The 17,216-nt window shown below is 41.5% G+C and overlaps 1 protein-coding gene across 1 annotated transcript in view; it reads right to left on the bottom strand.

Annotated features, from left to right (window-relative positions):
* The window catches only part of pard3ba (par-3 family cell polarity regulator beta a), a 148,726-nt gene extending 132,948 nt beyond the window's left edge, over nt 1–15,778 (bottom strand). The window contains exons 1-2 of the mRNA XM_080052855.1: nt 15,338–15,778; nt 8,954–9,055 (exon numbers count right to left, since the gene is read on the bottom strand). Coding sequence (XP_079908981.1) covers nt 8,954–9,055; nt 15,338–15,454 — 219 coding nt within the window. The 5' untranslated portion in view covers nt 15,455–15,778. The remainder of the gene's footprint in view (nt 1–8,953; nt 9,056–15,337) is intronic.
* Nucleotides 15,779–17,216: the final 1,438 nt, after the last annotated feature.

Raw genomic sequence — 17,216 nt, 5'->3', positions numbered from 1 at the left:
ACACATGTAGCTTATAAAGCATCCATTATCACCGACATCTAAACTGACAGCACAGCTATGAAGCAACACAAAGTTTGGTTCTGTCATTTTGAAATACTTAAAGGTGCACTATGTAACTTTGGATGTGTGAGAGATATATTCTCATAACTGAATAAACAAACTCTCCTCACAGAAAAAAAATATCCCTGGTACACTGTTTGAAGTTATAACGCTTCCTGAAAAGTTACTGTTTCACTGTTGTTGTTTACAGCAGCAGGGCCCACAGTTTGGTTTACAGACATATTCTAGTCTTAGGTTTGGTTCCAGGTTCCTCAAAATATTTTAGTTTTGATTTACGATAATAGAATTATTCAATACTAAGAATTACATGTAAAAAAAAATAGGTTTGTAAACTTACTCCAGGCTTTGCAAATGTAAACAAATCCTCCTCCCCTGAAACTGCATAATGCACCTTTAATGAAAAAAAATATTTGACAGCAAACTGAACCTAAGAAGAAGAATTGAAAAAGCCCATTTCCCTTTTATGCAATTTAGTTCCAGACAATCAAAAGCAGAATATTCAAGCCTGCGGGGGCAACCTTAAGAAATGAATGTTCTTTTTATTTGGGTTAAAAAATCGTCCAAGAGTTTAAAAAAAATCAATTACTGGCTACAGGTGAAGCCCCGTTGATTAATTTTATACGCCCAGTATGTTCAGAAAGCCGTGCAAGGTTTTATTCTAATTAATATTCAAATGTGTCAGACAGACGGACATGGCTTTGAACTCTCTCACTCTTCACTGGTGAAGATGTATGGGCTCATGATTGGAATGTGAAGAAAAGAGTGAGAGAGATTAGGATTAAACTGGTATGAATGATTTGGGGGATGGATCTGAAAATCTCTCAATTGTTAAAAATAAATAAAAATACATCTGTCTTTTACCACCTTTAAAAGCAGGTTAAATGTTAAAGCTATAGTGCGTAACTTCTGTTTTTCTGAGCTCCTGCACCTGTGTCGGGAGGGCGACTCCAGTTTGTAAACAATGAAATACTGAGTACTTTGTGGAGCTGAATGGCTTGAATGTAACCGGCATTCAGTTATATGAAAAAGTTATGCAGTCAGTGTATAGCTTTAAATATTCATCATAATGTGGTATACAGATGGATGACACTTGTGCATTATATAATATAATATTAAATATATATTGCATATAGATAGATGACTGAAATAATTGCCATGCCTTGCCATTTTCTAATCAGTGCATTTATACCTCATCACCGGCCATTCAGACAGTGCGCAAAAGTTATGGGACTATTCAGATGCCATTCAAAACGCAACCGTTGCCACGGTTAATGAGGGGAAATGGAGGTTACACACACACACACACACACACACACACACACACACACACACACACACACACACACACACACACACACACACACACACACACACACACACACACACACACACACACACACACACACACACACACACACACACACACACACACACACACACACACACACACACACACACACACACACACACACAAGAGGAAATGGAGGTGAGGGAGCGAGATGTCACGTAGCGTCAAAGGCTAATCAGCACGTCGGCGCCTCGCAATCACTTCCCCTATTCACTAAAACTTGTTTCTCCGGCGGGTTAGCACGTTTTAAAGTAATGTCTTATTGTCAAGCTGTCACAGCAGGGGCCCACCGACATCTGACGGCTAATAAACGGCCTCAGTGAAAAGTCCCCTGGTATAAAATCACAGGAGAAATCACAGTGCATTATTTCACTTCATTTTTGGAGTCCTGAGAATTCACGATGTTTTTCGATAAATGTGCCCTGGATATTATACATTAAAAAACATTTTCAAATAAGCCAAAATAAAAATGCAGATTAAAAGATGCAAAATGTCTATTATGTGTGCAGACAAAAGTGGATGTGAGTGTTCACTAGGGCTGTGTCAAAAAATCGAAATATCGCGATACTTAGTTTCCCGATATCAGTATCGATTTTTATATCAAAATATCGATTTTTTTTTTATACATTTTTTTATGATTTTTTTTTTTTTGCTTTTCAAGGCTTTATTGACAGTGCAGAAATACAGATATGAAGTGGGGCGGAGAGGGAATGAAACAACCACGGGTCAGATTCAAACCCATGTCTGCTGTCAGGCCTGAGCCTCTAGGATACTGACTATTGAAGTTAGATCAGTTTTGTTTATAAAAATACTCAAGATTCACTGTGTCACAAAAGCACACTGATGTGTTTTCATTTTCATTGTGTCCTGTACAGTTAGTACAAGAGTGAATTGGATTTGTTATTTTGATGTTATGGCAGCTGCAGCAGTGTTTGATAATTTGCCAAAACCAAAAAAAAGGAAGAAAAATGGTAAAGGAAGTTGTGAATGAAATAGTTTTGACTTCATTTGTCTGTACAATTATCACTATATTGTGCTGTTATGTTTGACAAGGCAACTCGTTTATGGAATATCGCAATATATCGTGATATATCAAGATACGCAATATATCGTGATATATCGTGATATATCGTATCGTGACCAGTGTATCGTGATACGTATCGTATCGCGAAGTCCTTGACGATACCCAGCCCTAGTGTTCATATATTTCTTAGTTTCATCATGCTTGCAAATCTCTATGTTGGACAAGGGCTTTGTGGTGAAAATTTAAGTAAATAAAAGCCCTTTATGTTGAAAAAAATTCAAAATTTCAGATTAAAATCAGAAAGTGTCTGGTAATCGAATTTGACAAAATAGTGCAAAATAGTTCTTTCATCATTTTACCTTGGATAAGATTCCTTCTTCCTTGCTATTTGCTGGCACACACAGTAGCTCTTAATGTGTGTCTTGGCACATTGTCAGGAACGTGTCTGTTGTCACACACGCTGTGAGAGTGTGAAGTATATCTCACAAACATCCTCATTCTCATGTGAGTGAAGCAAGAGAGATACAAAGAAAACTGCTCGCTCGTGGAATTGTTCCTTTAATAACTATATTCGGTTAACAGTTCTATACTGTTGGCGATCTCCATTAAATCAAAGCCCTTTTTTATGAAATGTAGAGTCTGCATTTGTTCTGCAATACGCAACGGATTTTACATTCAGTAATTACTTCTCTTTCAGTGCTGGATTCAGACATGCCTACACAAAAGATGTTATCTAATTTAAAAAATTATTCTAATCTTTCCAGGTTACTGATTATTTCTCAGAACTTTCAGATAATGTAGTGTTATCAGAAGTATGAAGCTATACATCTTCCATTTTTTCGAGCCTTTGTAATAAATATAAGAAGTGCAGCACTTTTAAACGCGTGTTAGCCACACCGTGTCCAATTAAATCAGGTCATTTTTCAAAGAGTTATTTTCTCTTTAAAGGATTTGAGAGGTTTGCGTGGACCAAGGAGCTACTTTCAAAAATATCATATTCCATGTGACAAGCAGGCAGTAGTAGATGGATGATGGCCTTGTAATCGAGCATTGACATTTGCTGGGGATATACATATACGGCGCAGAGGTGGGCGCAGCAGTGATTAACATGGGGCTAATTTAAGAAAGATTGGAGGGATTTCTTTTCATTAAATTTCCCATGAAATTACATTTCTCGTTTGGCTGACTGGGATGGAAGGTTGAGTTTCTGTATGTCTTTTTCTCCTTTGGAAAATAAGCTATACAGTATATGTGTGTGTATGTGTGTGTGTATGTGTGTCTTGGACACTTGGAATGAGGAGTGACAGTCCACTTATGAGGGGACGTTATGCTCCCTGGGTTTAATTCCCACGATTCTGGATGGGGCGAGATCGGCGTGACAAGAGGACACACACACACACACACGTTGAGTATTCAAATTTCCAACTGCATGTGGGGGGTGAAGGACAGAAAACTATAAGAGGCCTTCCAATCAACAGACCACAACATCTCTCCAGATGAATGTGGAAACGGCAGTAGTTATGTATACACTGCGTGCACAATTATTAGGCAAGTTGTATTTTTGAGGATTAATTTTATTATTGAACAACTACAGTGCTCTCGGTCAATCCAAAATGTTAATGAACCTAAACCTGAATGTTTACGAAAGTAAAAGTGAGGTTTTGTCTTTCTTACGAGAATATATATATGTTTTGCTATTATTAGGCAACTATTAGTATGCAGAATTATTATGCAACTAAATAAAAAATAAAAAAATTTCCCATCTCACTTGTTTATTTTCATCTGTTAAAGTGAGAATAATAAAACAACTCAAAGTCATGTCATTATTTTTACATCCTTAAGGCCTTTACTGGCTAGCCATGCAATTGAGTACTTCGATGCATGTGATGGAGCATTGTCCTGCATAAAAATCATGGTCTTCTTGAAAGATGCAGACTTTTTCCTGTACCACTGCTTGAAGACAGTATCTTCCAGAAACTGTCAGTAGGTTTGGGAGTTGATTTTGAGGCCATCTTCAACCCGAAAAGGTCCAACTAGCTCATCTTTAATAATACCAGCCCATCAGAACCCCACCTCCACCTTGCTGGCGTCTGAGTCGAAGTGGAGCTCTGTGTCCGTTACTGATCCAGCCATGGGCCCATCCATCTGGTCCATCAAGAGTCACTCTCATCTCATCAGTCCATAAAACCTTTGAAAAATCTGTCTTCAGATATTTCTTGGCCCAGTCTTGACGTTTCAACTTGTGTGTTTTGTTCAGTGGTGGTCGGGTTTCAGCCTTCCTTACCTTGGCCATGTCTCTAAGTACTGAACACCTTGTACTTCTGAGCACTCCGGGTAGGTTGCAGTTCTGGAATATGTCAGAACTGGAGGATAATGGGTTCCTGGTAGCTTCAAGTTTGATTCTTCTCAAATCTTTGGCAGTTAATTTGCGTCTTTTTTTCTCAATACGTTTCTTGCGACCTTGTTGGCTATTTGCAACAAAACGTTTGATGGTTCTGTGGTCACGCCCCAATATCTTAGCAATTTCAAGAGTGCTGCATCCCTCTGAAATACTTATTACAATTTTTGACTTTTCAGAGTCCGTTAAATCTCTTTTTTGGCCCATTTTGCCTGAGAAAGATAAACTGCCTAATAATTATGTACACCTTGATATAGAGTGTAGATCTCCTTAGGCCACACCTTAACTCATTACACAAATACACATCACCTGGTATGCTTAAATCCAATAAGCACTTAGGTTTATACAGCTTGAAGTTGGGAAATATGCATAAAAATTATGATATGGCCAAAATCCTCACTTGCCTAATAATTGTGCACACAGTGTATGGTGCTGTATAATGTATACACGAGAGGGCTCAATTGAAACATGGTGTATAGCTTTGAATGGTAATGGCATGCTGACATTCGGACAGATTTGTGTGACAGCTCCCTGTGTGTAGCATGGAGACGTATGGGGGTAATGGCTGCGGCTAATTCAGGCCAGCACAAAGGACTGTGTGAGTGGGAGAGGATGACAGTTCTGGTGGGGGTAAATGGAAAAATGCATTGAGGTGAGGCCAAGCTACATAATGTATGTTAATAGGTGCTTTTGAATAGTGTAGGGGAGAAGGAGAAATAAAGGGTTGAAAATGGGCTTTTTTATCATCATTGCTCGACCGAGTGCCGACATACCAGCCTGTGAAGTGTGTAAGTGACAGTCAGATAACACATAGATGTATTGATGGAGGATAAAGTGGACAAAGCAGCAGGTTAACTTGTCTATAAACTAAAGTAATTTGCCTTAAGAGTAAAAAAAATAAAATAATAATAATAGGGAACTTAGGAAGAGGTCGAAAAAAGCTGTAATGCCTGCCCAATTTTCAGTATAGTGGGGTAACTGACAGGTCAATGATTCCAACTGCCAGGCCTCCATAAGCACGCACGCACACACACACACACACACACACACACACACACACACACACACACACACACACACACACACACACACACACACACACACACACACACACACACACACACACACACACACACACACACACACACACACACACACACACACACACACACACACACACACACACACACACACACACACACACACACACACACACACACACACACACGCACACACACACGCACACACACACACACACACACACACACACACACACACACACACACAGTACAGGGTCAAAGAAGAGGAGAGCTTCATAAGAGTATAATTGACTGGGCCATATAACCTTTTATAAGGTCTTTTGCGTTGTTTGAGTGTTTGAATGTGCTCCACATTCATCAGATTGATATAAATATTCATGCCGAGGGCTGGTGGCCGGTGTCTGGAGATGGGATGCTAATGAACCAAGTGTGTTTGCGGGTTGGCGAGGGGGCGAGCTGTAATCAAATCACAGCCGTCCCCTCATCTCCGCCCTCATCAACCACCATTGGCGCTCCTTACAAACACACACACACACACAGTAGCGCTAACATGCTACGCTACAAGCCTGCCTGTGGCTCTGTGTGTGTGTGTGTGTGTGTGTGTGTGTGTGTGTGTGTGTGTGTGTGTGTGTGTGTGTGTGTGTGTGTTGTGAATAACGGTTGGGGGGCTGGACCAGATAAAGAGGTCTGGACTCGCGGGCGAAGCTAACCACTAGGCGTACAAATAGCTAGCCATTATCTCTCATTAGCATCCGTGGCTAACACAGAAGCCATGCTGTGCGGATGGCAGGGCCCTCACAATGGGGCCACTCCACTTTGATTGATGGTGAAACAGCGTCGGGCAGCAATAATGGAAGGAGAAAAAAGAAAAGAAAGAGAAGCACTAAAGATAGAATCGGCGTTGTAATAAAATTGTAGACAAAGGACTAATCAAGAGTGCCAGGCCTAGCTCATCAATCTGTGAGAGCCGACACTGGTTGGGAAGCGAGCAGATAAGCCTTGGGAATAGTGAATGGGCCGTTATGAAGATGTTGTGTGTGTGTTAAGCCCTATTCCGTTTGCAATATTTTCAGAAGCGGCAAAAGGATAAAAGTGAGATGAGCGACTTGTTGCCAAAATCACCTTTTGTCAAAATCAGTGAATACCTCCTCAAGATCCACTACCAGTAGGCCTACATACTGTAAAAAAATTAAAATAATCCAGTGGTAATACATAGCCTAGGCTCTGTAAACTGGCATGTTGCTAGCATGGTTGCTAGCTTTGGTGCCCCCCCTTTCTTTACCCTTTATTGACATAACTGTTTACAAATTATAAACACCATATATTTTTTTCGGCACACAAAGTACAGACAGGTAGCGGATCTTGAGGAGATATTCACTGATTTTAGCAAAAAGTGATTTGAGAAACGAACGGCTGACTCCACCTTTAAGGGGAACAGAACTAAAGGTGAATAGGACAGTTCTTGTATAGTGAATGTTTGCTCAGCAGATCAACAAAAAAAAAAAACACACAAAAAAAAATGTGATCAAATGCTACAGTGGGATTTTCTGATCTGTGATTCTCCATAGTCACTCCGGGGAGACAGGGAGGCTTGAGTTGGGGGAAATGAGTCATTATACTCTATGATTCTACCCTCTCTTATGCACAAATAAGACGCCGATCTTATGATTAGAATTCCATCATCTCCACAAAATGAAGCCTCTGTTCTCTGTGATTGCATTTTTTTTCCCACTCGGTTTGAAGATTCCGGCTGAGTTTACACATCAATTATTCAGCTGCGTCCTCTGTTTTTTCCCACAAAGAATATTTTGACAAATTTAGCAGTCCTACACACACACACACACACACACACACACACACACACACACACACACACACACACACACACACACACACACACACACACACACACACACACACACACACACACACACACACACACACACACACACACACACACACACACACACACACACACACACACAGCCATTTGTTCATGTAGTTCACCAATTGTTACTGCGTTGTACAGGGGGCTGGATGAATATTTCCATTTCCATTTCATTTGGCCTTCTTGCTGACTAAGTGTTGATAATTCATCATTGGCCCGGGCCCAGAGCGGCTTATGAATATGGATTTCGGAGGCAGTTTATTAGCACATCTTAGGAATGCATTATGGGAAATTAGCAAGAGAGGGAATATGATTTGCTCTTTATAGAGAAACTGGGCCACCGTCTGTATGAGTGTATGTGTGTGTATGAAATGCAGTAAACGTCAACTACCCCCTCCACCCACTTCTATTGTGTTACATCACTTCTGTTTTTGTGGGGAACTTCCCCAACACAACGTGAAATGGCGTACATTTCATCTGTCCGGGTACAAAAATTAACACGACGGCTAAATCCCATAGTAGCCGTCACTTCTCTTTCCGAAAGAACAGAAGGGAAGGAGAGAAATGGAGAGAGAGAGAGAGACTTCCACACCGAGCACGTGCGGAGCCAATTAAGATGCAATAAATCCAATTAAAATCAGAGTTGATTTTTCTGCGGTCAGAAAAAAAAACGTCATTCTGTCACATTTGTTGTTTTTGTTTGTTTAGACTTGCTAACCACCAGTGACAGAGATAACCACGCTTTGGATTTACAAACACCTTGTTTATTGGACCTCCTGTCATTTCTTGCACAGGGCTTTGCGAAAAAGGGAGAGGGAGGAAAAATAAATTCAGCTACCAAGAGACAGTAAGCCCGGCTAAGGATGACAGATCCTGTGTGCTGTAAAATTCACTGTACATCATACTAGGTAAGAGCCATCAAGGAGGGCTGTCCCAACCAAAATAGCTGTCTATCAAATGTCAATGTGTTTATGTATGAGAGGGACAAACCTAAAAAATAATAGAAAAGTGAACTTTGGCTGTGGATTTAAAGGTTGGAATAAAAGAAACCAAAGGAGTTTTAATGCAAGACACGAGATACACACACACACACACACACACACACACACACACACACACACACACACACACACACACACACACACACACACACACACGCACACACACACACACACTTCCATCCATTCATCTTTACCTTGTCTCTGTCTTCAATTAGATCAGCCAGCAGGTCATCATTGTCCAGGATCCCTCCTTCAATGTATTCCAAGTGGCGGGTCTTCACTGCATGCTCCGAATGCTGCAAACAAAAGGCAACAGATTTTTTTTTACATACATTTACTCACAGGAAAGACACAGTTTAACCTGTAAGATTGTTACTGTGTGAAACTGTAAACTCACTTCTTGATTTTTAGACAATTTTGATAGCCAGTTGCCTATAAAGAATGGTAAGGGATGGCATTCATGGGCAAATAATAATATATGAAATAAAATATGATTAAAAATGTGTTATGCTGTTCATACACGTGGTTATCTGTCCCCTTTAATATATCTGGCTTGACTGCTCATTCATCCCAATACTTACTGGTATGACACTTCCATGTATAAAGGATTGTATGGTTTCAGTCATTATTTTGACATTAAGAAATGTACTAAAAATAACTTATTATGACCGTTTTACAGTTATTTTTTGCGGCAGGTACAGTATAGAACAAACAACCTATATCACCTTGTACACACTGGGTTTTCCGGAGAGAACACTTTGTAGAGAATTATTTGAAACAGTGGGGGGGATAGGAACTTTTTCTATTTACATTCCACGGCAGTTTCCCCCTTGTCGCCATGGGGACAAAGGTCAACGTGAACACACCCAACAAACAGAGCAGGAACTATATACGGCGGGTCTGACGCATTTGACAAAGAAAACAAGAACTTTTGACTGTGTGTGTGTGTGTGTGTGTGTGTGTGTGTGTGTGTGTGTGTGTGTGTGTGTGTGTGTGTGTGTGTGTGTGTGTGTGTGTGTGTGTGTGTGTGTGTGTGTGTGTGTGTGTGTGCTGCTATCTGAAATCTGTGCGCTATTTGCACAGCCAAAATCAACTACAACTACACAAACAATAGCATCTTCCCCTTTTTTATCGTCAAACAGTGCACACAGACAGAGGCCTTGTGGCCGTGCTATGCTGCTGGATATATACCCCAAGAGAAAACAGCATCTGTGGACCATTTAAGATGGGGGCTGTTGATAAATTGCGTGAATTATGATTACAAACAAATAATTCCAACCTCCTGGATGGGTTCATTTCTTTACACAACGTCTATTAACAATTTGTTTCTCGAATATTGACAGAAATATTTGACAAGCCTTATCGTCCCTAACAATGTGTGCAGTAAAAATGGCCTATTAGGAGCTGCCCAGATACCAATAACCAATATGTCAACGCAAGGCTACATTAGCAGCTTCATTAACAGCTATAGGCTATAGGCCTTGGGGGCTAGAATGAGTGTGGCTGAGACCCAACAAGTGACTTCTGCCGTACCATTGTGAATGGGCTAGCTTTTGCTCCAATGCATTCGAATGTGAATTACATTGGGGGTGGGGGGTCAAGGGGGAGCAGAGAAAAGAGGGGGTCTTCCTTTCACAATGGGCCAAGTCAATTCTTTTGAAAAAAAAAACAATTGCCCCAACAGAGCCTGGGATTTCAATCACAGGAATAAAAGCCAGCAACCCTTCTTTTCTTCAGAAGTGTCTCCCCCCCATTCCCCTCCCGTAACACTATAGCAACAGAGCTGGGTAAGCATGGAGCGTGTAGAGTCAATCGCTAACTACAACTAGCCAAGCAAACGTTTGAGGCAGTTTAAATACAAAATGCTGAGGCAAAGCAGGCAATGCAAATTCAATGATTCAGAGACCACTGTAAATATAATTCTAAGTTGTTGCAATGTATTTTATGACGGAGGCCTTACAAAGAAAAGACTGTGGAGTGTTACAGTTCAGGTTAGAGTTACACCTCGCCTGAAAAACTGGTCCGACCAGAACCACTACCGGCATTCTTCTGCCTTTCACTGACACACTGTTTATCGTGAGCGAGACAGGTGTGTGTGTGTGTGTGTGTGTGTGTGTGTGTGTGTGTGTGTGTGTGTGTGTGTGTGTGTGTGTGTGTGTGTGTGTGTGTGTGTGTGTGTGTGTGTGAATTCGCCGACTGGCCTGTTTTTCGATGACATCACCAGCATTAAAACAAACGCCTAGACCAAACAAAAGGCATTAGTGTGATTTTCAAGAGGGGGGAGAAGGATTAATTCACAAGAGTGGATTAAGCACGGTGCAACAATGCCAAAGTGTTAATTAGCATCACCTTCCAATCCACAAGCTTTGCCTAGAAGCACACCTAGCATACCTGAGCTTGTGGATATTTGTACAGGCACTGATGAAAAGGGATAAGACACTTCTGAAGGAGAGGAAATCTATAGACATAACAAAAGAAAAAAAAATCTTCTGAAGCCTCACATTGTAATTCCCCTTTTGTGTTTGTGAACTGTTTCCCATGGAGTCAGTCAGACAGTCAACTAGCGGAGGAGGAATTACCCTGACAGTTAGAACAGTAAGTTCCCTGCAAATTAAAACATTAAGTCCCAGCCATATCCAACCTCCCCCCCACCCCCCACCCCCCCCCCTTTGGTGAGCAAACATGGCAATGCTGGAGAACGGTTGGGGGCGATTAGTGGAGCTAAATCTAGTGTGTGTTCATGTGTGTTTGTGTGTGTGTGGTAGTGCTATTTCACACTTTGATCCCCAGAAGAATGTGCAATTATTGTTACGCAGCTGCGGCAGGACGGGGTGGATCTGGCTGTGACGGAGAACAAACAAAACGCGTCTTTAAATTCATTCTAAACTCTTAATGGCATATCACAAATTATGAATAACAAACACACCATTAAGTATGTGCTAGTAGATAAAAGGATCATTTATTTATTGATTTTTAGCCTAAAAAAAGCTGTCAAACTTTTCTTTTTTTTTAACTTTTACATCTTTGTAACCGAGAACCGATAATGACAACTGCTTTCTAACGTCACAATGTATTGGATGCCAAACGTCACATGCGAGCAGGCATCTCTCTCTTGTTAAACACTGCCTAGCCATTCGGTTAAACAGTGAAACACCTAGCTTCGGTATGCTGATACGTAGCTATGAAGGTATTCCAAGCATTTACAACAATTTGATGAATGCAAACGTGGCTGTAAAATCCAATGACAAACACACACCATACAGAAGAGACACGGTATAGGTACTTTGGACAGTTGCATAAATTGTTAATGAAAAAATGCCTGTTGCATAGCTGTGGTGGTGTGACGCCAACCTTACCAACCTACACACTTTGTGGCCTTAAAGGTGATTGAGTGCGCTGTCAAGTTGTCAGAACAAAACAGTGTTGGTGGTATAGGGGCTGTAATATGAGCTGAACCAGCAAAGAGAGGGATATAGCCGTTTTGTTTTTTTAACCCTGAGAACGCACAACCCTCACAGTCTACATGCTGGTCCCCCAGGCTAAATGTCCTAAATGCCAATAATACAGTCATCCAAGAAAAATTCTGCTGTGTTAACACTCTTATTTACGACTGCAAACCGTTGACTTTTGCATCCAACAACTTTGATAATTGACCGACCCATTTGAGTCAAGCGTATCAAGTGAAAAAACACTAGATTGATATAAACGACGTATTACTATGTCAGTCGACAGTCACACAAAACAAACAGTTTCAGACATCATTTTCAGTAACTATGAAGTGCACAGTTTTTGGGGGGAATTTGAAAAAAAAAAACATCTAATACAAATAATTGTTGGTTGCCGCCTTAGAAAATACATTTTGAATACAAATCAGGCCAACATTTTCTACAAATCAAGCCTTGCTTTTTCAATCACAAAATATATGAGAAGAAGTTCATGTTTCTGTGTGTGGTAAATTGGAGGCTTTGTCGGTTAACACAACTGTTTTCTGAAAGTGAAAGCAGCTGAGCGGGTCACAGCTGAGATCACATTCAAATACAAACTGCTAATTAAGAACTTGGTCTTCATGCCATTACTGCAATGCAATAGTGGAGACTGTGCAGGAACATGGCTATGAACCAACACACACACACACACACACACACACACACACACACACACACACACACACACACACACACACACACACACACACACACACACACACACACACACACACACACACACACACACACACACACACACACACACACACACACACACACACACACACACACAAGAAACTGTGTGTGATTAAACCCAGGTTTGTGACACTGTGTCCCTGCATGCTGTCAAGCTGGGAGAGTGCCGGAGTGGAGGAGAGAGAGAAATGTGCGGTTAATGTGGAGTGCTAAGTGGATTCTGGCTTTGGCAGGAGCAAGCCCAGCTCATACGGTCACATCTAGTCGGCCCTGTCTCTCTGGCAGCTAAACAGAGCCTGGACAGTCCTCATCATGGTCTGGTTCTATTAGGTGGAAAAGCAACAGACTTGAGCTTGAGGCCTGAGACAGCTTCTTGCCAGTTTGTCTTGTAATTAACACGCTATGTGAAAAAGCAATTATCAAGGGCTCGCTGCATTTTTACCATCACACAGACGTTTAAGCCTGTACCTCACTTGCTTGTGTATTGCAGTGTGTGTCTATTGTTGAGAATCAACCAGGAGATAGCTGATGGGCAGGGTGGGCAATGGCTGTGGCCTGTCAGTGAAGCATTAGACAGCTCAAGGGACACTGAGCGTGTGTGTGTGTGTGTGTGGGTGTTTGTGTATGCCCCTTTTGTTCGCCGTGTGGAAGCATTCCATCAAGGATATAGGCTCAGATTTAAGGGGGGGACTTATCTTGTGCATATAAATATTTTCTCCCAATGACTTCAGACACCCATAAACTGGACCGTAACATCTCTACCTTGCCGAACCCCCCGGCTTATAATGTTTACACCCCAATGTTGAAACAAAACCAACGGCCTTGCCATCCAGCTGCCAAATCGGTCCATCCATTCCTCTCGCATCTCCACAAGGTGCCAGCCTCCCGCTTTGCCAAGGGAGGGGAGGGTGTGTGTGTGTGTGTGTGTGTGTGTGTGTGTGTGTGTGTGTGTGTGTGTGTGTGTGTGTGTGTGTGTGTGTGTGTGTGTGTGTGTGTGTAGTGTGTGTGTGTAGTGTGTAGTGTGTAGTGTGTAGTGTGGTGTGTGTGGTCCATGCCAACCGATAAAACTAGGGGGACCTGTCACCAATCCTAATCCCCAATCACTCACAGGACAAAGCCTGCTGTCCCACGCCGCGCACATCCACATCTCAACTGCAGCCATCAAACAGTAAACTTCCACCTGCCCTGCTGAGATACCAGGGGCTTGAGCAATGGGAGCTATTGTACAGGTATGACAGGGCCAGTCACAGAGCCACTCACACATCCTCACAACAGAACCAAAAAACACACACCACCACCCCTATCAACCGCCATGGCAGCATGCACACACAAAAGCTGCTGATTAATAAAAGGTCAGTTCGGCAGGATGATTTATGCTCAAGTGATTGCCAGTGGTTTTGTGTGTGTGTGTGTTTGTGTGTGTGTGTGTGTGTGTGTGTGTGTGTGTGTGTGTGTGTGTGTGTGTGTGTGTGTCTTTCAAAAAACAACACAAGTGATGTCACAGGGGGAACAGCAATCAACAGCAGTACTTCCTAAATTCCTATGACACCTTTAGATCATTTTGGTTAGGTGTGGGATGTTTCAGCGCCTACGTTTCCCAGGATGACTTTCGCTTCCCATCCGAGCAGGTGTGAATCCAGTGCATCCAGATGTGTGTTAATACATCATTTTACTGTATTAAGGTCCCTGACTCATTATTCAAAAATATCCTGCAGTGGCTTTGCATTTCTTGTCAATTGAGGCAAGTTGGCCATCTGCTGTGGGTTTAGGCCTATTTGACATCAACAAATTGCCCTTGGTCTTATATTAGTAAATAAAATGTTACATTTACTGCTTGTTTTGACGTAGGCTATTTGTTTACTCTCTCTCTCTCTCTCTCTCTCTCTCTCTCTCTCTCTCTCTCTCTCTCTCTCTCTCTCTCTAAGAAGTGACATGTTTTTCATTATGTGTTGTGAACCCCACCACAAAGAGTGGCTACATTAAGATGAGAAGTGTATCCTGCAACATTTGCTATTGTAGCTAGGAACAACACAAAACATGTAATACAAATATAAAGTTAAACCTATTATGAATGACACTTGCACTTGCTGGACGTGTAAAAGTCCAGTGAGCCAAACTCGACTCAATTTAAGTCACAGAATAATGTACAATGTGAAGAATATGTATATTCCGTATCTGTATGTAAGCTAACATTTAGCAAATAGCTCTAATATTATGAATGTCATAACCGCCGCTGTCACGTGACCACACACCTCAGCCAAAGGTACACGGGCGCGAGCTCTTCATAAAAATGTAAGGAATGAGTGGAATTACGTTGTCTGTGTGGGCACAGTGACGTGAACGTGACTTGGGGCTGAAGTTAGTGGCGGTTTACAGTGTGTAAAATGAGTGGTTTACCTGTTCTGAAACCCGGTGGTATCTGCGCGTGGCTTGTTCTATTAAATCCCGGACGGTCCAGGCAGCTTTACAGGGAACTACCACCGCGGTATCCCCGAATGTTACAGTCACTTTCATAGCGGCGAAAAGTTTTTGAAAAAAATAATCCAAAAAATGTAAATAATCCCAATTTTCGGTGGGAGCTGCTCCCTGCCGAGGCGTAGAAGGCGGTACCTGTGCGTCGAAACTGGAGCAACAGGTGTCTCTCGGGTCAAGATGGAAACACGAAGAAGTCACTTTTTCCGCCCTTACCGAGTGAAATTGTTGTTTAAAATCCCACAAAACATGTTATATTGAGTCAAACAGCCATACAAAACGTGGAAAAACATTCCCTACAGCCGCAGAGTGCGACTTTGTTTCATGTTGAGCCGCATACACCCATAACACAAAATAAACTGACGAGAGGAGAGGAACCCGGAAGAAATCACAGCGCCTCTGGCACTCCAGGAAACTACATTCCCCAGCTTACACTCACTCCACTCCACTCCACCACTCTCACAATACTTTACAAACAGTTTACAAAGTTTGGTATAGTTTGGTATAGTTTGATGAAAAACAAATGTTCGACCATTTTCAAATAAAGAAAATACATGTTTCCTTTTCCTTTCATGGTTATTTTGCCTTTATTCCTCATTCAGTAGGCTAAATAAAAATATATATTTTTATAAATATAGGCTAATAGGCTACATCCTTTTTACTTTTGAAACTAAGAGCACAACGAAAAATAGTAAAGGCTACAAAAGTTAGATTGATGAATGAAAAAGTAGATAGGCCTACAAAGTGTAATGAAATAGCCTGCTATTTATTAGTAGGCTATCTGAGCTCTTTATTTCATTTTAGGGATAGTAGGGCTTCTGTACTTCCAGCCTACTCCACTACATGTATTCACATACACAATCTATTCATCAGATTGTACTTCTCAAATGTCAAATATTAATACATGACTCTTAATATGACATAGCATTGACTATGGCTATTCCATTCCCCTCCTTAATGAAAAGGCCTATTCTCACTTTGAGTAGGCTACTTTAAATTAGTTTTTTGCTGATAATTGGCATGCTTTTGGTTTTTATACAGATTTATTCGAAGATATGAGCACTAGAATTGCATATGATTTTTTTCTTGTTTGATATTTGTGTAAGAAGCCATTATTTTGACTGGAGCTGAACATTTGTCCACACAAAAAAAAGACTTTATTATATTTTGTTAATTTAAATAATTTCCTACATGAAACCACATGTGTACATAATCCTGTAGTCATATTGTTAGGGCAGACAAAGGGACGTGTTGCTAATGTGTCCACGTGTATGTGCAGAGGAAAATATAGTGGTCTAAACTCCTTCCCTACTCTACCCCCCCCCCCCTCCCCCCCTTGCACACACACATATCACACATACTAATTCACCGACTGTTATTGTCTGTCATTGTATGTCATTAGGTGGGTTGTGATTGTGAAATTGCCTTTCTGGATATAAATGGCTGCTTTGATACGCTCCCGTGCCTTGTTCCCTTGCATTGTTGGGTATGGCTCTCGGGAATTTATTTTTTTCCCACTACCACAGCAGATGGATTCGTAATTGGGACACGCAATTATTTCTGTAATGCATCCGAAATGTACGTATAACTGGAAACAATGGAGGGCCGAATGACCTCGTTGCCTTTCCGGGTTTCATCTCACTCCTCTCATCCCCTCAAAAGGCAAGGTGACTGTGTGTGTGTGTGTGTGTGGATAGAGAGATAGAAAGAGAGAAGAGAGAGAGAGAAAGAAAGAGATGATCCCTAATTAGCACATCCTACAGTGACTGCATGCGTCCTTGGTCCGTGATCCCTGTGCTCTGAC

This window comes from Ammodytes marinus (assembly GCF_949987685.1).
Source record: "Ammodytes marinus genome assembly, chromosome: 24".
Classification (NCBI taxonomy): Eukaryota; Metazoa; Chordata; class Actinopteri; order Uranoscopiformes; family Ammodytidae; genus Ammodytes; species Ammodytes marinus.
Note: the sequence above shows the minus strand (reverse complement) of the source record. Positions and strands in the feature narration are given on the sequence as shown.